This window comes from Tursiops truncatus, chromosome 13 (genome assembly GCF_011762595.2).
Source record: "Tursiops truncatus isolate mTurTru1 chromosome 13, mTurTru1.mat.Y, whole genome shotgun sequence".
NCBI classification, from domain to species: Eukaryota; Metazoa; Chordata; class Mammalia; order Artiodactyla; family Delphinidae; genus Tursiops; species Tursiops truncatus.
The window spans coordinates 41,992,442-42,014,656 of record NC_047046.1 but is presented as its reverse complement, the minus strand read 5'-3'; the positions used below and the strand labels follow the sequence as shown (position 1 = coordinate 42,014,656).

Here is a 22,215-nt window from a genome sequence, read left to right as displayed (position 1 = left end):
CAACCTTTTTATGCACACAAATTTGTAGCTAGGCTTTTAATGTCCGATTTTAGTTTTGTTTTTAATATTTTATTTTATAATGTAAGTTGTAGTGCTTCTTATATGCTGTTTGATTTGTTCGTATATCCTCTTAGTCTTAGGTTCCTTTTAAAAAAAATTAATTGATTAGAAAAAATAGATAATATGTATCTATGGCACCAAAATAAAAAAGGTACAAAAAGGCGCATACAGCCCCTACCTACCTACCCAGACTCTTTGTTCCAGACAGGCATTGGTACCCAGTTATCCTTGAAAAACATATGCATGTGCATGTATACATTCTATTTTCTTTCTTCTTATTCTTTTTTTAAAAACACAAATGGTAGCATATAGTAGATATTACTAGATATCATTTTTTTACCTCTTAAAGGTTTCTCTTGGAGACCATGAGTATATAAACATATATTTTGGAGACCACTCGGTATATAAAGAGCTGCCTCATTCCTTTTGATGACTGCATTACATTCTTTTTGATGGATGCCTCTTAATTTACTTGGACAGTTCCCTTCTGATAGAAATATAGGTTATTTCTAGTCTTTTGGTGTTAAAAATTATGCTCTTGTGACTATGCCTGTAAAATATAAATAAATAAGTAAACAGATAAACTAAAAATTTTGCATCCATATACGTACACACACAAAAACTTGTATATTTATAGGATAAGTTCCTAGAACTGAAATTGCTAGGTTAAAGGTACATGCATTTTATTTTTATTCATTCATTCATTCATTCATTCATTCATTTATGGCTGCGCTGGGTCCTTGTTGCTGCATGCAGGCTTTCTTTAGTTTCAGGGGGCTACTCTTCGTTTCGGTGTGTGAGGGCTTCTCATTGTGGTGGCTTCTCTTGTTGCGGAGCATGGGCTTTAGGCGCGCGGGCTTCAGTAGTTGTGACACGCGGGCTCAGTAGTTGTGGCATGCAGGCTCAGTAGTTATGGTGCATGGGCTTAGTTGCTCCGAGGCATGTGGGATCTTCCTGGACCAGGGCTCAAACCCGTGTCCCCTGCATTAGCACCACTTCCCCTGCACTGCGCCACCAGGGAAGCCCTAAAGGTATATGTATTTTAAAAATATGGTAGTTATTACCATATTGGTCTACATAAAAATAGTAGACCAATTTATAGTAGATTTATTTATACATTTATATTCTCTCAACAAAGTATGAAAGTGCTTCTTCATAATATAATTGGAACAAAACTTTTGATCTTTGTAAATCTAATAGGTGAAAAATGGATCTCATAGTTTTAATTTGCCTTTTTATTATATTAAATAAAGCAAGCAATTTTCTCATGTTTTATGACCCCTTTTGTAGTTTTCTTGTGAAGTGATCATTCATATACTTGGCCCTTTACTGCTGGTGGTCTTTTACTTGCTTTATATGTTAAGTAAGTAGTTTGGTCTGTGATATTTCTTGTAAATAATTTTTTCCCAGTTTATCTTTTTATTACTTAATTTTGTTTTGTTGGTCATATGCAAATGTTTTATTTTTATGTACTCTACTTTATAAATCTTTCATGGTTCTGGGTTTTTTGGCATACTTAAAAAGGCCCTTACAGTCCAAGATTATTTTTAAAATTCTCTGTTTTGCAATACTCTGTTATGATTTCTTTGCTTTTTCTTCTTTTTTAATGTTTAATTTTTTTATTCATCTGGACTTAGTTTTGGTAGAAGGAATGTGGTAGGGACCCAACCTGTATTTTTCCAGATTATCTACTCAGTTGTTAAACATCATTTATTGAATTATCTTTTCTTTTGCTCATTGATACTTAACGTCAGCGCCATTGTTATTTACCAAATTATGCATTTTGGTCACTTTCAGACTGTGCTCTAGGTTTATTGATCTGCATTTATGTGTTAATACTACATATTTTTAATTCAGCTTTATATGTTTTGGTCTCTTACAAAGCAAGTCCTCCTTCATTACTCTTTTTTTTTTTTTCCAGGATGTTCCTGGCTTTTCAAAAGCAACAGTTTCTTAATCTGTAAAACGATAATAATGTCTACCTCACAGTATTTGCTATCATTCATGTAAAGCATTTACTTTGTTTGCTATTGATTAAATACTCAAGTTATTGTTTGTGTTCTTGTTACATTAATGCAAAAAAATAAATAAGCTTTTTAAGGTACTTTTGTATAGGTCATCTGTTTAACTTTCATATTTTGGTTCTGATCACTTTTCTTCAAAGGGCCTAACCATATGCCTATGCAGGGACCTGGGCCCAATCAACTCAATATGACAAACAGTTCCATGAATATGCCTTCAAGTAGCCACGGGTCCATGGGAGGTTACAGCCATTCCGTGCCATCGTCCCAGAGCATGCCGGTACAGAACCAGATGACCATGAGTCAAGGGCAGCCAATGGGAAACTATGGCCCCAGACCAAATATGAATATTCAACCAAACCAAGGTAAGTAAGCTTTATAAAATTTTTGACTAGGATGCTCCATTAGCCTTCGAAAATCGAACAGTTTTTTCAAAATGTTAGCTGATTTGCAAAATTACAAGTTTGAAGTGAGGAACAATAATACCCATAGAAAAGGAACATCAAGTTCGAAACCAACTTAAAATAATTTTTTCCTTTTACATTTAGAAATTAAAATGCTCAATTTAGCTTTTTAAGCTTATTTTTATGTCTTTGGACAGTTTGAGATTTTATATTTTTGGATTTTTAAGCTAATCAATGAATAACCAAACATTTGGTTAGAGCTAGAAAACTGAGAAAATACAATTTTATCTTTGTAAGTACACTCCTTAAAAAACATCTGTGGTTCATTTTACTTGTGAAGAATATATTAATTTCTATGAATTTCCCTTGATTTAATATTTTCTGATGCTGTGTTTCAGCATTAAAGGTAATTTTAACATAATTTGTTATTAGAATGTTCAGTGGAGGTGCTGCTGTATTCTTATATTCTTAGAGTGGTGTGAAGTCTATTAAAGTTTATTACCAGCCTCAGAGAATGAAATTGTTATCATGTTTCTCTTTTAAGTATTCTTGTGAATAATAACTAAAAACCAGTAAGTGGCGCTCTGTTCTGCTAATTGCCTGGGAAAACATTTGGCCTGTTGCCAGCCTAAAGCTATTTCAGTTACTAAATGCAGTGAGGTTAAGAGTCTAAGATAGAATTAAATGTATTTGGAATAAAATTTTCTAGATTTTGCTTATGAAAAACACATCACCAGAGTACACCCAGAAAAAGGAAGTTAATCTGTTGATCATGATTTTTGATGAAATAATATATTGTAATTTTAAAATATTAATAAAGATATTTTCTGTAATTTAGATAAAATACACCGGAAACAAAGGGAGGTAATAGAACAAATTGTCAATGGATGCAGCTTCACAAAACTGGCACTTGCTCCATTTTTCCCCGCAAAAGTTGTTCAGTGCCCATGGTGGAGTATTTTTTTTTTTTTATTCTATCAATTAAAGGTTCAAAACAACAGCAAGATCCAGTCAGTGCTAGATCAGAAGGGGGTTCAGATGTTTCTCTGTACAGTTTGGTTACCAGGAAAAAGCAGAAAAATTGATAGTGATTCTTTACAGCAACCACCGTAGTTATGGTACACTTCTTAGAAACTATAGTTAAGGAAAGGTAGGATGTGCGCAAAAATGATGTTGCTGCAGCATGGTTTGATATGACATTATAAGATCTGAAGAAGAAAAAATAATGCATGCAGCAGTGTGTATGTAGAAAATAGTTAACTGTTTTTGGAGAAAGGACTTGAAGTGTTTATAGGAATTTTTTGTTCAAAACATAGGGACCAAATAGTCTTTCTATTTTTTTTAACTAAAATTATTTTTCTTTTATTGAGTTATAATTAACATACAATATTAGTTTCAGGTGTACAACATCATGATTCGATATTTTCACACATTATGAAATGATCACCACGATAAGTCTAGTTACCAACTGTCATTGAACAAAATTGTTAAATATTATTGACTGTATTCCCTATGTGAAAAATTAAAAAAAACATTAATACAAAGGCTAATATAATAAAAACATGTAGACCTACCACACAAAACATATCATTTCAAAAAGCTGCTCAAAAAGTTGGCCCTATTAAATTTACTGATTATATATTACTATGTTCATGGTCATTATACAAATTTCAAGTTACTATTTTTTTAGCTTTAAAAGAAAAATGAGTTTAGATGACAGTGGCATTGTAATAGGTGCCTACTTTTAGTTGTAGTTTTATTTATTTTTTTTAGTTGTGGTTTTATACATATCTGTGAATTGAGAAAACTGAAATATTTTTTAATTCAGCATTTAGGTTTATTATTTTAGCAGAATATTTCCCTCTAAGTTTTCTTATGAGGACTACTGCTTTTAGGTGAAAGGTTTAACAAGTTTTTAATGTTAATTTCTTTCTTAAATTGCTAGGAAAATATTGTAAATAGTCAATCCAACAAACTTTCCATGTTATTCTCACTGTTATCCAGATAAAGTTCAGTGACCATCACTTTGAACTTTAGGAGTAAGACCTGTGTTCAGAGTGAATCACTGTCTTCTTACGTATTGGATCTACTCACTCATGGAGAGAGAGCGTAAGCTCCACTGGAATTCAGAAAGCTCCAGAAAGGGAGAAGTTTGCCTCTTTTGTTCACACTGTTTTGTTCTGGTGCCTAGAACAAAACCTGAGGGTAGGCATACAAATCTGTCTCTTCAGTGAATAGGAACTGAAACCAGATGTTATATGATAACCCGGAAAGACAGAGTTAGTGCCTTAAAGATGTTTCTTTAAAAGTCAAATTGGAATAGTAAGGCTTTCTGGACCAACAGATAGCATTTGGTAGAATCAGCAGTTTTCATTCCCAGGCATTAGTGATTATCGCTTTCCACATTTAACATCATTTTACTTACTTATTCCATATTCAAATATAAGGATTTTCACAAAGTGTTATATTTGTGTTAAAGCATGTATTTCACAAGTTCCGGGTATGGTATATAATTCTTCAGACTTGGATCCAAGTCTTGGCCCCATAGATTACCGTGTGTGGGATCTTTGACTCACTCACTCAATTTCTTTAAGTAAGATTAAGTGAGATGATAGCATTTAAAAATCCTAATTCGGTAATTGTATTGTTTACATAAAATCAGTTAGAATAAACAAGGTAGTTTTTTTTTTTGTAATAAAAACTCAAGATCAGTTTATTGGCTATTGTCTTTTTTAACCATAAGATCTAATTTATTTCTGGCTTTAATTTTGTTTGAGTAGTATTAAGAAAGTTTTGATTCATTTAGCTAATAAGTTGCAAGTGATAATGATCGGATCTAGAGGCTTGGCATTAGAGTAGTGGGAAAGTTTTCTTTCAGTACCTTTATTATTGTAAATATGAAGGGCAAAAAGTATGTATTACCATAGCCAGGATTGTTATATTTACTCTTATTATACAGTGGTTTATTATCTGATCAGAGCTGTACACATCTTTGGGTTAGTAGCTACTGTTATTATCCTCATTCCGTGCATGAGGAAACACATCCTTTGGAAATACAGGCAGGCCTGCTGTTGCAAAGTTCTGATATGCATGAACTTCTGTTACCACAATTTAGTTAAATAACACCTGTTGTCGAACAACATGGTTCAGAGTTCACTTACCATGGTGTATTAACTGTGAGGAGTTGCATAAAGCACAAACTTGGCTGCTGTCTCCTCAGTCCACAAATCACTGTATTTATGATTGTCATGATCGATGACCATTCACGTCACTTTCAGATTCTGTCAGTGATTGATCACTGTGCATCCATTAGTTATGCACATAACAGCAAAGCATGGAGTTGTGTTGCTTCCTTGGCTCCCAGAGATACATGTTATTTTATAAAAATAGATAATTCAAAGAGGGCCTTGGCCAGCAAAGGTAAAAGTCTAACAAAGAAATGAAAAGTAATACTGCGGGAAATAAATCCAAGTCCTTTGTAAGTAGAATTAGAGAAGGAATTGCTGACCTTGGGAATGTTGACACTGCTGCCATTTGAGAGACTCTAGATCTGCATTGCAGGTCCTCAGTGAAGGTGAACTTGCTGATGTAAATGAGGAAACTGGCTGTGATGAAAGAACGAAGATGTCCCAGAGAAAGCGAGACTAGCAAAATATTTTGTATTAAGGAAAGTCTTGGAGACATTTCATAACATTGAAAGCGCAAAGGATAAAACGTTGGAAGTTGAGCTGCACTCTTTTTTAAAAATTTATTTATTTTTGGCTGCATTGGGTCTTCGTTGCTGCACGCGGGCTTTTTCTAGTTGCAGCGGGCAGGGACTACTCTTCGTTGTGGTGCACAGGCTTCTCATTGTGGTGGCTTCTCTGGTTATGGAGCACAGGCTCTAGGCACGTGGCCTTCAGTAGTTGCAGCACGTGGGCTCAGTAGTTGTGACTCACAGGCTCTAGTCGCAGGCTCAGTAGTTGTGGTGCATGGGCTTAGATGTTCTGCAGCATGTGGGATCTTCCGGGACCAGGGATCGAACCCTTGTCCCTTGCATTGGCAGGTGGGTTCTGAACTACTGCGCCACCAGGGAAGCCCTGGAAGTTGGTCTATACTTAAAAAGGAATATGCCAATTTGCCAAGCTATAGAAAAGATGCTAGCTCCGAATCAGCAGTTACATCATGACAGTTTGGAGCTAGCATCTTTTTGAACTAAAGATGGGAAGATACTAAATCATGTTTGTATACTGATAGGAATGATCCATTGGAGAGAGGGGAATTGATGCTGCAAGAGAGTGAGGAAAGGAACAATTGCAGGAGCAATGTATTTGAGCTGCTGGGAGGAGTTTGAGGTCAAAGTCCCCAAGACTTCTGTCACCTCAGAGCCTAGCCCACTGCAGAGTTACCGGGAACAGTCCCCAAGGTTGGCTTCATATCTGACACCAGTTACAAGTCTAGGGTTCCCAAAACTACTCTCAAGTTCAGTGATTTGTTGGAAAGGCTCACAGAACTCACTAAAAGTTGTTATACTTAGAGTTATGATTTATTACAGTGAAAGGATACAGATTAACGTCAGCCAGGGGAAGAATCCAGAAGACGTATGAATGCAGAATTTCTTTCCTCATGCAGTCAGGATGCTTTGCTCTCCTGGTCCAGCGTGTGACACACAGAGTATTGGTAACCAGGGGAATTCACCCGAACCTCCATCAATGTTCAGAGTTTATATTGGGGCTCCATTATGTAGATCTGATTGATTGATTGATTGATTGATTGCTCATGGTGTCTATCTCAGTCTCCAGTCTCTGGTCCCTCTGGGCATGATTCAAAGCTCCCGCCAACCAGGTTCAGGAGCTTTAGGAATCCTCAGTTTAATAAATTTAGTAAATCTTCAACATAAAAAAGCACTGTGATGATATACTGAATTTCAAGTACAACATAGAATATCTACAAATGAAAGAATTATTTCAAACATTTTATTCCATAGAAATATCATGTGTACCTCCATAGTGGATTTGAGTGAGTGAGAACTGTGCATACGCTCATCTTTCTTCACTGTAAAAATTGGTAAATTGGGCTTCCCTGGTGGCGCAGTGGTTGAGAGTCCGCCTGCCGATGCAGGGGATGTGGGTTCGTGCCCCGGTCCGGGAAGATCCCACATGCCCTGGAGCGGCTGGACCCGTGAGCCATGGCCACTGAGCCTGCGCGTCCGGAGCCTGTGCTCCACAACTAGAGAGGCCACAACAGTGAGAGGCCCGTGTACGGAGGAAAAAAAAAAAAATTGGTAAATCAACATTGGTAATATTGCAAGTTTCTTTTTGTTACAGTTCAGGTATATACAACCATTACATTGTAGTTCAGACTAGATGCTTTGTTTAAACATTTGATCATTATTCCTATATTGGATGGGTTTTTCAAGATTGTAATCTTTCCCCCACTGATGACATTTTTCTGGTTATAAAATATTTAATATGAAAAATTTGGAAAAGAAGGAAAAGCATAGAGCATAAAATAAAATCACCTATATAATCTTGCACTATAAGTTTTAAATTACTCCACAGACAGGGTACAGTCCACTTATGGATAGTAAGTAACCTGTACTTAGGCTCTTTGTAGCAACAGTTTGAGTACCTGTAATTACATAATTATTTGTAAATATCTGTTTAATTATTTTTCCCTAGACTCTTTAAGTTCTATGAATTCAGGAACTGTGTCATGTTTTTGTTCACTATTTTATCCTATTTGTTAACTGATAGATTAGCTAGATTTCCTGCTGCTGTAACAAATTAGAAAACTAGCATCCTTGTCTGTTGTATTGTCATCCATTGGCTGTCATTCCATGAATGAACCAAAGAAGGAACCTGTCAGGTACTGTCAGAGAAAACAGATGATTGTCAGTTATACCAAAACCTTTCAGGTTTGGGAGGCAGAATCCAGATGAATTTCTATTCAACAGATTATAAACTTAGTTTCATTATGACTCATTTTTTATTTTGAAATAATTGTAGGTTTACAGGAAGTTGCAGAGGTAATATAGAGAGATCCTGTGTATCCTCCTTTCAATCATCTTTAAGCCCTGGCAACCACTGTTGCTCTTCTCTCCATTTCTATTATTTTGTCATTTTCAGAATGCTACATAAATGGTATCATGCAGTGTGCAGCCTTTTGAGATTGGCTTTTTTTACTCAGCATGATTAATATTTATTCAACTTGTTGCATGTATCAGTTGTTCATTCCTTTTTGTTGCGGAGTAGTATTCCATGTTATGGCTGTACCACAGTTTGTTTAACCATTCATCTGTTGAGGGACATTTCAGTTTCTAGTTTTTGGCTTTTACAAATAAAGATGCTCTGAACAGTCGTGTACATGATAATGTTTTTGTTTGGACATTAGTTTTCATTTTTCTGGGATAAATAACCAGGAGTGCTATTGCTGGGTCATATGATAAGTTATATATTCAGTTTCTTTAGAAACTGCCGAAGTGATCACCAAAGTAACTACCATTTTACCATCCCACCAGCAATGTGTGAGAGATCTGCTTTTTCCAAGTCCTTGCCAGCATTTGGTATTGTCAGTTTTTTTCTTTTTTATCTTAGCTGTTCTAAAAATGTGTAGTAGACTACATCTCATTGTGGTCCTAATTTGCATCTCCCCAATGGCTACTGTTACTGGACATCTTTTCATGTGCTTATTTGCCATCTCTATATCCTCTTCAGTGAAATGTCTCTTCATGTCTTTTGCCCGTTTTCTAGTTGAATTATTTTTTAACTATCTGTCCATCCATCTACTCATCCATTAATAGCATCAGGAGCTTTAGGTAAAGCTTTAATAAAGCTTTAGCTTTATTCTTTAATAATTTAATAATTCTTTAATAAAGCTTTAGCTTTATTCTTTTTCAGAATGCATTTCAGGGTAACTTGCAGATGTTAGTACACTTTACCCATGAATACTTTAGTCTGCATATCATTAGAGCTCAACGTTTAAAATTTTTTCTTTTTTCTTTTAATAGTTTTTTCTTTAGGTAATATTTACATGCAATGAAGTGCACCAATCTTAAGTGTATCATTCACTGGGTTTTGATGTATTTGTAACATTTACTCCTTGGGATTCATTTTATAGCTAACATCCTAGGTGCCCTTATGGGATGCAGTTCTAATCCAGTTTAACCATTTTGCATGAACTATAATCTGGTTGCTTTTATGGTAAAAGGGGACAATTGGTTACTTTTTTTCCATTACACCTCTGTCTCAACGTGTGATCCTAAGACTACCGGGATCAGAATCGTCTAGGGTAGTTGTTAAAACAAGATTTGTCTGCTCCACCCCATACCTGCTAAATCAGAGTCTCTGGGGGTAAATTTTAGAAATTACGTTTTACAAACATTCCAAGTTCATACTTACTTACAGTCCATTCCCTCAGAAGTTTTTTCTAGGCAGGATCATTTCTTCTGTACCTGATGGTTCATAACTTTTCAGCTTTCATGCTAAGTGACACAAAGCTATATGTTCTAATATAGCCCATCTCCATGGCTTTCTACTTGGACAAGATAGGACCTTACTTTCACAACAGATTGTCACTTGTGTCCCATAAATCTAGAGCTTCTGGAATGCCTTTCATTCTACAATAGATGTTTAACAGTGACTTTGTTTTCGAATTAATATTGTATAGTATAGTTGAACCTATTAAGAGAAGTTGGCTAAGAGATTGCCTAGCTTTTTACTTTGCTGGATTTATTAAGCCACAACACATCCCTTTTCCAATTTTCAATCACCAGAAAACTGAATACATAATCTAATTCTCAGACTAGTTTGTAGAGATGCCTGTGATTTAGAATTATGCCCTTGAGAATCCAGGACTTCTTAACTCAGCACTATTGACATTTTGAGCTGCATAATTCTTTGTTGTTGGGGCCTGTCCTGTGCATTGTGAGATATTTAGCAGTATTTCTGTCCTGTACCCACTAGGTGACAGTAGCAACCCCCCACACCAGTTGCGACGACCAAAAATGGCTCCAAACTTTACTGAATGTACCCTGGAGACAAAATCACCCACAATTGAAAACCACAGCCTTAAGAAATAATTACTGTAAGGAAGTACATGTAAGGATTGTCTGTGCTACTGAAGAAACTAACAATAACAGAAGTTATTGATTGATACTATTATGTTTCAGTACTTTTTAATACTTTCATGAGATTTCGCTAAAAACTTCATGTTATAAAAAGTTTGTATCTCTTAATGAACTGTTCTTTTTACTAGATAAAATCTATCATGGTTCTATTTCTTCATTGGTTTCTAGGAAATTCAGCTAAGTTTGTACTAGGTAACAGTGACTTTACTAAGCTGCTGGGATTTTCTTAGTTACTTGGCTCATGTTCTTTTATCCTTGGTGTTATATCTAAATGTCTTATTATGAACTGCTTGAAACTCTTGATGAGGACAGATGTACGTTTTTGGTAAGTAAAGAATCCTGTTCGCTTTAAGTGGCTATTTAATAGGTGGGTGAGCTAATTGAATTTACTGGAATACAGGGATTTTTTTTCTTGCAAATAAACCATTAGTAATACATTCAAATGAAAGCTGTAAGTGGTTTAGTTTGAGACTGAATGGTTAAGGAACAAGTAGTAAAATGTGAGCAGTAGATGATGAAACATGAACAAGAAAATAGGCTTGGAGTAGGTATTATCTACGCGGTTTCGTGGTCACTATAACAGAGATAATAGATGAAGTGAAGAAACTTCTTGTATTCTAGGATTTTATTATTAGAGTGATGATGTTACATAGAACTGTTTTCCTGGGAGATATTACATGGGAGAAGTATGATTTGACTTCGAAGAAGAGGTACACATAATGGTTAAGAGCATGGCTTTAGAGTTCTCACCACCATTTCCTAGCTATGCAACTTTAGGTAAGGTTCTTAATGCTTGTATGCCTTAAGTTTTCTTACTTGTAAAATGAAGTTGATAACAATACTACATGTTTCATAGGGTTCGAGGAGGATAAATAATAGACTTAAAGCTCTTAGCTTGGGCTTCCCTGGTGGCACAGTGGTTAAGAATCCGCCTGCCAACGCAGGGGACATGGGTTCGAGCCCTGGTCCGGGAAAATCCCACATGCTGCGTAGCAACTAAGCCCGTGCGCCACAACTACTGAGCCCATGTGCCATAACTACTGAAGCCTGCAACAAGAAAAAAAAAGCTCTTAGCTTAATGCCTGGCCCATAATAAGTGCTCATTAACTGTTAGCTGTCATTTTTAACCTTTACTTAAAATAATTCATAGATTAATGGTATGATTTACAGAGTTTTAGTGTATTGGTTTGCATCTCAAGATATGAATATATATGCATGTATGTATATATTATATGTATATAGAATTTTAAAAATTATATAGTTCTAAATTCTTCACAGATTATTTGAAGCTTATTTTTTTAATTAATTTATTTTAGTTCAGTTTTGGCTGCTTTGGGTCTCTGTTGCTGTGCAAAGCTTATTGTTATCTTTTTGAACAAGTAACTTGAGACAAAACTAAGTATTAACTGTCTCATTGGAGCAAAGAATTCCAATAATGTAAAATACGGTGATTTGGGAATATTTTACATCTGTTTAAGATATAGGACATTGTTTCCATAGAATATCTGTTAGGGTGTGAAACTCAAAATGGAAAGAAATAATGTGGTGATGTACATTTGTTACATGTCCTTTTAAAACACTTTTACAAAAGCATATTATAATTAAGACATTAGTAGGATCTTTGTATCACACTTTCTAGTTCATCTTAGCATCAGAATGATTTATGTAAAAGATAAAGAGTAACCTTTAAGCATACAGTAATGTGTGAGGTCACTATTTGTAGAAAATGATTTTAATAGACTTATTATCTTCACTTTGTAGCACAAATTTTTAGAACTTATTTTGGGGGTAACCTTTTGAGATTTAGCTCTCTCATTTCCATTAGTATCTCAAGAGATAACATACATTTATTTGCCAGTGTAGCATATTTCATTATCATAAGAAAAATAATATGCTTCCTAAACAATCAGAATTGAAGTCTAAATTTTTTTTAATGGATAAGGCTTCAAGGGAAAAGATGAAAAGTACCATGTTTTAGCAGTGCTCTCCTCCTCCATTCTCTGCCGTTTTAGGCTTGATCTTGAATGATGTCAGGGATCCTTAGAGGGAGAGAAGTGACAGAGAATAAAAGAAGGGTGGTAATTGAGCTCTTTGGGATTGGAAGTGCTGACAGTCCCCAAAGATAAAGCACAAGTGGCATGGTCTTTTCTATCTAGGGCTTAAACTAGAATTACTTTTCTCCTTTACAGCAGAGCTTGGAATTTTGTTGTTATTGTATCCTTTGGGATTTTCCCCCAGCTATTGTGTTTTTGCTTTCTTTCTCCTTTATTTTTAATTTTGCTTCCAGTGCATATTATATGCTTTAATTTTATAGTTATCTTCTGTTAAGACAAGAGGTCTTTAATCAGTGATGGAGAAGAAAGACAAGGCAAAACCTTCATTTACTAAAAATGAATTCTATAAATGGCCAGTCATGCTGCCTACTATATTATGAATGCTAGTATTCAGTACTTTATTATATACAAAATACATTTTAAAAATTGTAACCTCAGTTAAAGTAGTTAGTGTTTTGGAACTTTTTAAATTGCATAATTTGTTTCTGAACTACTAAGTTTGCTATAGCTTCAGTAGAGGCAGTGAAGAACAGTAGAATAAATGTGCTTTTGAAGTCAAACTTGAGTTATGCCTGATTCCCAGTTGATATCTATTAGCTTATATGATCTTGATCTTTGGATTCTTTGGCTAAAAACTTGACAATTAGTATCCTTACCTTTGGTAGTTGTTAGTGATTTACATTAAATAAATGTGAAAGCATGTCTGGTAGTGTTAAGTGCATTCTGTATCAAGTTCTCTTCCCCTCCACTCTCCACTGAGCCACCTTATCCCTACTATTAGGAGTTTATTGTTGAAAAACAAAGTCCCAGAGTAAACTTTGAAAGGTTTATATTTATGACAAAATTAGAAGGAAAAAGGAATTTGAAAAGAAGTAGAAGAACAGAAGAAGGCAAGTAGGAGAAAAAGAGTTAGCTCTGATAAAATACTTCTTTAGATAACCAGTTCTTCAAACTGGAAGAGTGAGTTCTTTCTGCTTACATTGTTGCTGCTATTGTAGGTCAGCAACATATTTAAAGAGGTGGGCATGTTTTGTTTTGAATTTTTATATAAATAATGAGCTTTTGGCTCATCTGGGCAGTTTTGCCTGTAAAAGTTTTCTAGTTCTTTGCCTTTTGTACTTTCTTCTTAAATTTTCCCCAAGTCAGTAAAGGCGGGGAGTATGTAGCTCTTTAGGCAGTAAACTGGGGGATGACTCATACATACTTCTCAGATAGTAATGGTTATAATGGTAGAATGATGAGCTCCCCATACCATAACTTAGCCTGGGGAACCTCTGAAGAGCTGCTTACATGTTTACATGACAACACAGAACTTTATGGCCATTGTTCATTATATCATGTGATATATTTTTACTGTTGCCAATGTGACACTATAGCAGTGGTCGTTGGGCTACCTCGATATTACTCACTTTGGAAACCGCATAGTTCTGATTTCTAAGTCTATGGCTTATTGTAGTTCTCTGCCTAGGTGTTTTTGATTGTGTATGTGTGTGTTAGAGCTTATTAAGAAGCATTGTATAGTCTTGATTTCAGGAAGACCTTTTTAGTTTATATATCTTAAAGTTGGAAAAAGGAAAGAAGACCCTTAGATTTTTGTTTTAAAATTGTTTATGAAATTCCACCAATATAAGGAGTATATTCATAAATGTGTTTGTAGTTTCCCTGTCTATCATTATATAATGACTGGGCATTGAAAAAGGAAAAAAAAAATGGATACACTGAAATTAGATTTCTTTCCGTTAGTTCGACTACTGATTTGCTGTGTGATTTTGTGGTTTACTTTGTTTTGGCATATGTTCTTATGTAGCATAAGGATTCTATCTTTCCTAGAAAGATTGCATAGATAAATACTATATAGTACATAATAAAAAAATATATACATTCAGGATGTTTATATATTGTATCCACTCTTTTTTTAGAAATTGTTACAGTTTTCCTCCAGTGGAATTCAAATCAGCTACCATGGATTACTTGTTTTCCCTTGTTTGCAGATTATTTTAGGCGTGTGAACTGTAGTTCAAAGATTTGTTTTTATTACTTGAAGTCAGTTTATCTTGCAATAAATTATATAGTTTAGGGATTATATGATAAAAGATTTTTGTATTTCTCTTAAGATGTTAAAATTATATGCAAAAAATTACGTGCATAATGTTTTGTCTGTTTTCAGGTCCAATGATGCACCAGCAGCCTCCTTCTCAACAGTACAATATGCCGCAGGGAGGTGGGCAGCATTACCAAGGCCAGCAGCCACCTATGGGAATGATGGGTCAAGTTAACCAGGGCAATCATATGATGGCACAGAGACAGATTCCTCCCTATAGACCACCACAACAGGGTACGATTCCATTTGGAAAATTTTTAACAGTAGTCGAAAGGCTTTAAATTTTAATGAACTTTTCATACAGGCAAAGTCAGAGCTTTTTGTTTCTTGATTTTTAAAAATCATATTTTATTATTTTTCTTACAAGGTAGTGGGTATAGTAGGTACAGAGGGTCACAGAAAGTGGATATGAACTTCCTGGTTTATAGCTTTCTTTTATTTATTCTTTTCTGGGAAAAGTTTACGTCAAAATTTTATATCGAAAGCTTACTAATTTACAGCAGAAAATACTGTTTTATTTTTGAGAAGTTACTAAATTTGAGAAGTTACTAAATATATGATCAGAAACAAACCCTAATTTATTTCAAACTGCTCTAATATCAAAATAAAAAGGAAATTAATTTTCTTCCAGTTTGAATCTCTTAGGAAGTTAATGTTTGTTTTTTTGAGTTGGTATTGTTTGATATTGCATGTATGGTCTTAACATTAATTTTTGTGAAATGTGGTGTGTGGTGTTGCTGTGTGTTTATGTATGTGTGTGTATACGAATAGTCAAAAGTATCTGAAATGCCCCAAAGCATGGGAGGGGAATCTACAGAAATCATCTCTCATAACAACAGATTAGACGGAAAGCCTTTGAATGACCTGGAGAACAAATTATTTACATCTTGACTGGTTGTGGTTTTTCAGGCCCACCACAGCAGTACTCAGGCCAGGAAGACTATTATGGGGACCAGTACAGTCATGGTGGACAAGGTCCTCCAGAAGGCATGAACCAGCAATATTACCCTGATGGTAATCTCTCCTAATGTTAACTTTCCCATTTTCTATCCCTGCCCAGTATTAATGTGGGTAGCTACTCAAAACATTCTAATCAGAATGAAGAAACTAACAATGTGTTTCTTCCAAATTTAGAAACACTGCAGTAATCTAAAGCATCAGTGGTAGCATTCGTTTATAATCTATTTTAAAGTATATTTTGTTTGGTTATTCCATATTAGTACCATCAGGAATCATGTTCTGTCATTGGAATCCTTTCTTATATAAAAGAGGATCCTTTTATATTTGGAATTGTTCATTTGAACCAAAGCAAGTGTTACTGATTTACTTTTTTAAATAAAAGCTTTTTTGAGGTAATTCATATACCGTAAAGTTCACCCACTGGTTTACTTTTATGCATTGTATAAATACGAAGAGAATATAGTTTTGAGTATTCTTCCAAATTTCATCATGTTCGTTAATGTTGCATATGTCTCAAAGAACAGAACTATGTTTATATACATTAGCATTTGCACTTGAGAAAGATTTTAGAGACTGAATCATATCCATAATATAGCTGTTTATATATATATATAGTTAGTAGAATAGAAAGGCATTTGGAAACCAGATTTTAACTTTAGTTACTTAGTTTAATGGTATGTTTATTTTTTAGTGGGAAAGTGGCTTGTGAAAAAGTGGTCAGTAAAAGATGTACTGTGCTTAGTAGTAACACAAGCACACAAGCAGGCTTTCATCATACAGTTCTTTGTTTTCCTGTATGTTTGAAAACTTTATGATACAATGTTGAAGAAAAAATAATACAAACAAATAAAATTGATCATATAGAGGTGGTTAGATTTTTCTTGTTTGGAAGGACTTGCCAAAATCTTCATTTATATTAAGCTCCCTTGATGTATTTAAGGTAAACTGCTTAACAGAAAACTTGGGCAAACTAAGAACTTCAAGCTAAAGTGTTGGGACCATTTGACTAGAAGCTAATGTAAGCTAGCACGAAGATATAATTTGATGTATTTAAAAAATAATTTTGTCCACCACTTTTTATCAGTGTATAAAGCATAAGTGGTATGTATAGGGATGTTGGTTTTTTCCTGCAAAGATTCTGCTTACACAAGCAGAACAAACACCTGTAGAATTTTGCACACAAAATCTCTGTTAGTGGCAGTGATATGTATGGATAATTCTGGTTAGAAGACAACATTGTTTTTTAATGTTTTACTTGCCCTGAATTATTTAGAATGTTGGGGTTTTTTTTCTTTTTCCTTTCACATGTAGACATTATATTAAGTTTTTTTTTAATGAAAAACTTCAGTTACATTTATAGACTATAGATATTTTAAAGAAATGAACTCTAGGTTGTTAAATATTATACATTAGGAAGTCTGCTGAAAATAAATGATTGTTTTGTTTTATTTTAAAAATACATTTTAAGTAATTGAGTTGAATTTAACACTGTTATTTTGGTCCTGAATATTTCCTGAAATGTGAAATTTGTATTATTATAAATATGAACTTTCTATTCAAAATAGAGATGTTATTTTTGTAAATAGCAGAACTTTAAGGTTGCTATAAATAATTCATTTTATTACATAATGGAATTTTAAAATTTCAGTGGTATCATTTTTGCATAGCTGTGTATTAGTATATTTGTCTGACATTTATATAGAGTATTCCATTTATAACAACAATTAATTTTCTTAAACAGCATTGGATATTTTGTTATTATGTTTAGATACTATGTCAATAAATATGTAGATTAGGGGTTGGCAAACTTTTTTCTGTAAAGGGCCAGGAAATAAATATTTTCGTCTTTGCAAATCATGTGGTCGCAGTCTAAACTACTGAACTCTTGTGGTAGCATGAAAACAGCTATAGAATATATGAATGGATATGACTGTTCCAGTGAAACTTTCTTTACAAAAACAGGCCACTGGCTGTGTTTAGACTGCAGACCATAGTTTGCCAATCCATAATGTAGATATTTATGAGGTGGTTTGGGAACATTGGAATACTAGAGCAATGAGTATTACATTTATTCATAACTATATTCCTCCTTACTTAATTAGGTATTTTTCTAAAATTTAGTGTAGATTTTACCTAACTGAAAAGTTACTTCCTGCGATTTCTTTGAGCAGCTTAGTTAAAAGGACTAGAGTATTGATTTCATTAAAAGTCTGGTCATCTTGCAGGTGTAAATTTATCGTGCCTTAAAATTAAAGGTGTACTCTAGCACTTAACACAGTATTAATTTTATGAAGGTGTATGTTTATGATACTCTAGAAATATTTTCTAAAGGCTCCTAGAATGGCAGGATTAAGCAATATATTTTTGCATCTGAAAATACTTTGAGATACATATACTTTAAGCAAGTTAATAGAAAATGTGAAAAATTTGTTTCAGTTTCTTTTAGGGGAAAAAAACTTATGGAGCTCTTTTATATTTTGCATTGTTTTAGCATATGCCGTGGAATTGGCGACCAGCAGAACAGGTGTTTGACAAAATATAATTGCTTCCTTTGTTCGTTCTAATTTAATTCAAGTTATTTACATGTGAAAGTCCTAAATGCTTTCATTCTTTTTTTTTAATTGAAGATAAAGTTTTTTTTTCCCTCCTTGATGAGGATTGTCAGAGTTAAGACTAAGTGTAATGTTTCTAAAACTGTTTTTTGCTTAAAAAAAAATTTGCACGTTATCTCAATATGAAAACAATCACATTTGGTAAATATTTGGCTAATGCAATTGAAATTATTTTTTATGTATTTCCATTTCTTTTTCTTTTTTTCAATTTTATCTGAAAGTTTAAATATATTTAGGGTTTTCACTCAGTGGCCATTAACGTTTCTTCCTGTCTCTTGTCGAATTGATGTAGGTCATAATGATTACGGTTATCAGCAACCGTCGTATCCTGAACAAGGCTACGATAGGCCTTATGAGGATTCCTCACAACATTACTACGAAGGAGGTATCTATATACCTTCACACACATACACATATATATCCCCTTCTACAGGAACGAAAATTCTTGCATAAGGCAACTTCTACCCACGCAAAGCTCTCGTAGAATACTAGTTGCTGGCTGTCTTGAAAGTTGCAGGGAGCCTAGAACAATCAAAATAATTTCCTTACAAATATTTAAAATGTATAACCATGACTTGCCATTTCTAACAACAATAAAAAGACTAAAACATTTTAAAATAATTTTTTCCTCAGTGGAAATTTTCTATTTGAACATAAATCCATCAATCCAATTTTTTTTTCTTGTGTGTGTTTACATATGTATAATTTTACATATAAGTTTAGTGCCTTTAGGAAACAGCTTGCTGATCTTGTGTAGCTAGTGTGTGCTCTTGTAGCTGTCTTTAATTTTGTCTTTTTTATTTTATTTAGCATAGTCATGATCTTATGACTGTGATGTTCCAGTAAATGTAATGCTCGTATGGCAGAGACGCTGAAAATGCTGCAGTTCAACCTTGCACAATTGGCTTTAACTGCAGTTTGTTTGGCCGAAATCCTTCTGTTTGGTTTGAGTTTTTTCTTTGTTTTGTTAACTTTTAAAAATCAATATGGCATTTTATTTTGTTCTTGTGTTGTTGGCTATGCATCTTAGAGGAAAAAAGTTAATTAAGCAAACTTCTCAGTTTTTTTTTTTTTTCCTCTTCTCCAATTATCCTGTAGGGAATTCACAGTATGGCCAACAGCAAGATGCTTACCAAGGACCACCTCCCCAACAGGGATATCCAGCCCAGCAGCAGCAGTACCCAGGGCAGCAGGGCTACCCAGGACAGCAGCAGGGCTACGGTAATGGCTTACTGCAGTTTATTCTTGTCACCAAAAAATGTGATGGTTACTCTTTCATAATACAGAAGTGGATATTTAATGTTTATTTTTCTAAGAATTATTTTTGAAAATTCACAGTTTTAGCTTAGCTTGTTACTGGAGTGTTTATATTTAAAGTGTTGTTCTTAAACTAGTAATCCATTTAAAAAGAAACATAAACTAGAGATGGTTCATTGACCAAAGGTAAGGTATGTAGTCACTCAAAATGAAATCCTTAATGAATTCTTAAACCTAAACCTTAAACCTAACCTTAAACCTAACCATAAACCTAAACCTTAAACCACAACCAGCCAATAGCTTTGTATGTGCTTGCAAAACTGATGAGTTGGGTGATGATTAACAACATCTACATAATCTGCTTGGCAAATTTGTTTCTAAAACTAATGACTGTTACCATGAAAAGTAACATTGATCTTTTAGTGTACAAGTGAGATCTATTTGGAACGCGTAAAGAAAATGTCTTTGTCATTCTCTGTTAAAATAGCAGTTTACACATTCATAGGAGTATATTTATTGCAGGTATGTATCTTACACTTTGGGAGAAGTATAGCCATCTTTTCTTATTATATACTCACTATGATGTCTACTAGTTGGCTATCTGACTGTTCGATAGGGAGGAGGGGAGTAATACAGACCTGATATCTCAGTCTTAAATTTTCGGCTTCTATAATAACTATTTTAGATATAGGAAAATATGATTCCTACGATAGGAGAAGTAGCTGCTTAATCTGACATCATCTCTTGCTAACATGGCCTCTTTTTTAACATTAGTAATGTCTTATTATTTTTATTTATTGGTTTAAACTCTGCTGTTATTATGGGCACCTCTTTCCACCTGTGATAGCAAATCTAAGAACCAGGATCAGGCTGAAATTCTCTTGCATCTTCAACAGAAGCACTGGAATTCAGCCAGGTATTGGGTGTCAGGAATTTTCCCCATAATGATCAGTTCTGGTTCCCAAATTCCAGCTATGACTTTAGAAATACTCCATGTATTTCTTGTCTTTACAAAGGGACTTTCTTGCTCCTCTCAAATGGCATTTCCATTTCATGCCCATTAAATATTTGTACGTTGAATAAATAGAGTATTCTGGTTTTATTGTGTTTGCATGAAAACATATATTATGTGGATCAGTCAGGTAAGTTTATTGATTTAAGAGCAATATTATTTTCAGTGGAAAGAGAGAGTAAAAGAAATTTAGTGATTTTGGCTTAAGTAGTTAAATGCTGTTTTGTCAGACATCGTTGGGCACCCTAAAGGAGACGTTCCCATTTTGCTTATCTATAGGTTTCAGCTGTCAGACTTGCTTCTAATAAAAAATACAGAGTTTTAATAATTGGATGCATAATAACTAAATAAAATAATAGACTGGTGGAATTTAAGCTTGAAAATTTCTTGTTCTCTTTGACATCTTTCTCTGCAGTGTTTTTTATGACAGGATTTGAATGGCTGTGATAGAAAACATTTAAGTATCAAAGCTTTTCAGCTTATGCTTTATATTCTTTACAATAGACAGGAGTAGAGTTTATGAAATAGACGTATTTGTTTGGCAAGCCAAATTAGTCCCTTGTCATCTCTGGAAGTTGAAATCATTCATTTATATGGGTTAAGTATTAAAGGTGATGGGTACACAGAGTGTAACTTCTGAATCATGTTTTTTCCACATACAGCCTGTGGCTTTTCAAGTCTTCTTTAGTTTCTGTTTGAAAATATTGTGATAGTGAGTTTGTCAGTGCAGAACGTAAAGCTTTCTTTTGGTGATTGCAAATGCAAATCTAGAAATTACGTGTAAAATCATTCTTTGTGATTCTTTTAGTGATTGCAAGTATAAATCTTAGAGTTATACAGCTGTAACTATCACTGACTTCCAAACTTTATTCAGAAATTACTTCAGTATTTCAGTTTGAGTCTGCTTCTTGCCTTTTCTTTCCACCGCTTGCTTATTATACTGGTTAACTTCCTACTAGAGGTATAGATAAATTTCCTTAACATCATGGAGTTAACTTGCTTTACAACTCCTGAGTCTCTTTTACTCATTTTGACATATAAAATCTTAATGGCTAACACATAGCACAATAGTTACACTGAATCAGAGCATATTGGTACATGGTAGTGTCCTTAACAGTATTTTTACTTCTTAGAACTTTTGGAATGTATTTCAAAACGCATTTGAGAAAAATCGAGATACCAGACTGCAAGGGAATATGGTAACATCTAATCTTAAACCGCTTCTGGAATTCTAGGGACTTACTGTATTTTCTCCTGGGCTCTTGTGTGTGCTGATTATTTTACAGGTCCTTCGCAGGGTGGTCCAGGTCCTCAGTACCCTAACTACCCGCAGGGGCAAGGGCAGCAGTATGGAGGTTACAGACCAGCCCAGCCTGGGCCACCCCAACCCCCGCAGCAGAGGCCTTACGGGTATGACCAGGTGAGTTACCCGGGTGGCCGGGACTGCCCTGTTGTTTGCTCACTCTCGACTAGGTTGCACGTTTCTCAGCTGAAGATTCATTTTTCCCGCCTCTTGTTTATAGTGTTAACCGAAAAAAAGTGGTTACTTACTCTTGAGTCTTCTTCATAGAACGCTAACACAGTTAATCATCGTTGCTGTAGCCTACAAAACATGGCGTATCTCTAA

General features: G+C 34.4%; 1 protein-coding gene across 6 annotated transcripts in view; it reads left to right on the top strand.

Annotated features, from left to right (window-relative positions):
- The window catches only part of SS18 (SS18 subunit of BAF chromatin remodeling complex), a 76,028-nt gene that overhangs the window by 39,157 nt on the left and 14,656 nt on the right, over positions 1-22,215 (top strand). For 2 of the 6 annotated variants that reach the window (XM_004311165.4, XM_073790631.1), the window contains 6 exons: positions 2,225-2,446; positions 14,814-14,981; positions 15,657-15,761; positions 18,612-18,704; positions 19,418-19,540; positions 21,875-22,008. In XM_004311165.4, the coding sequence (XP_004311213.1) occupies positions 2,225-2,446; positions 14,814-14,981; positions 15,657-15,761; positions 18,612-18,704; positions 19,418-19,540; positions 21,875-22,008 (845 nt within the window). The remainder of the gene's footprint in view (positions 1-2,224; positions 2,447-14,813; positions 14,982-15,656; positions 15,762-18,611; positions 18,705-19,417; positions 19,541-21,874; positions 22,009-22,215) is intronic. The other 4 variants (XM_004311166.4, XM_019930477.3, XM_073790630.1 and 1 more) reach the window with 4 other exon arrangements.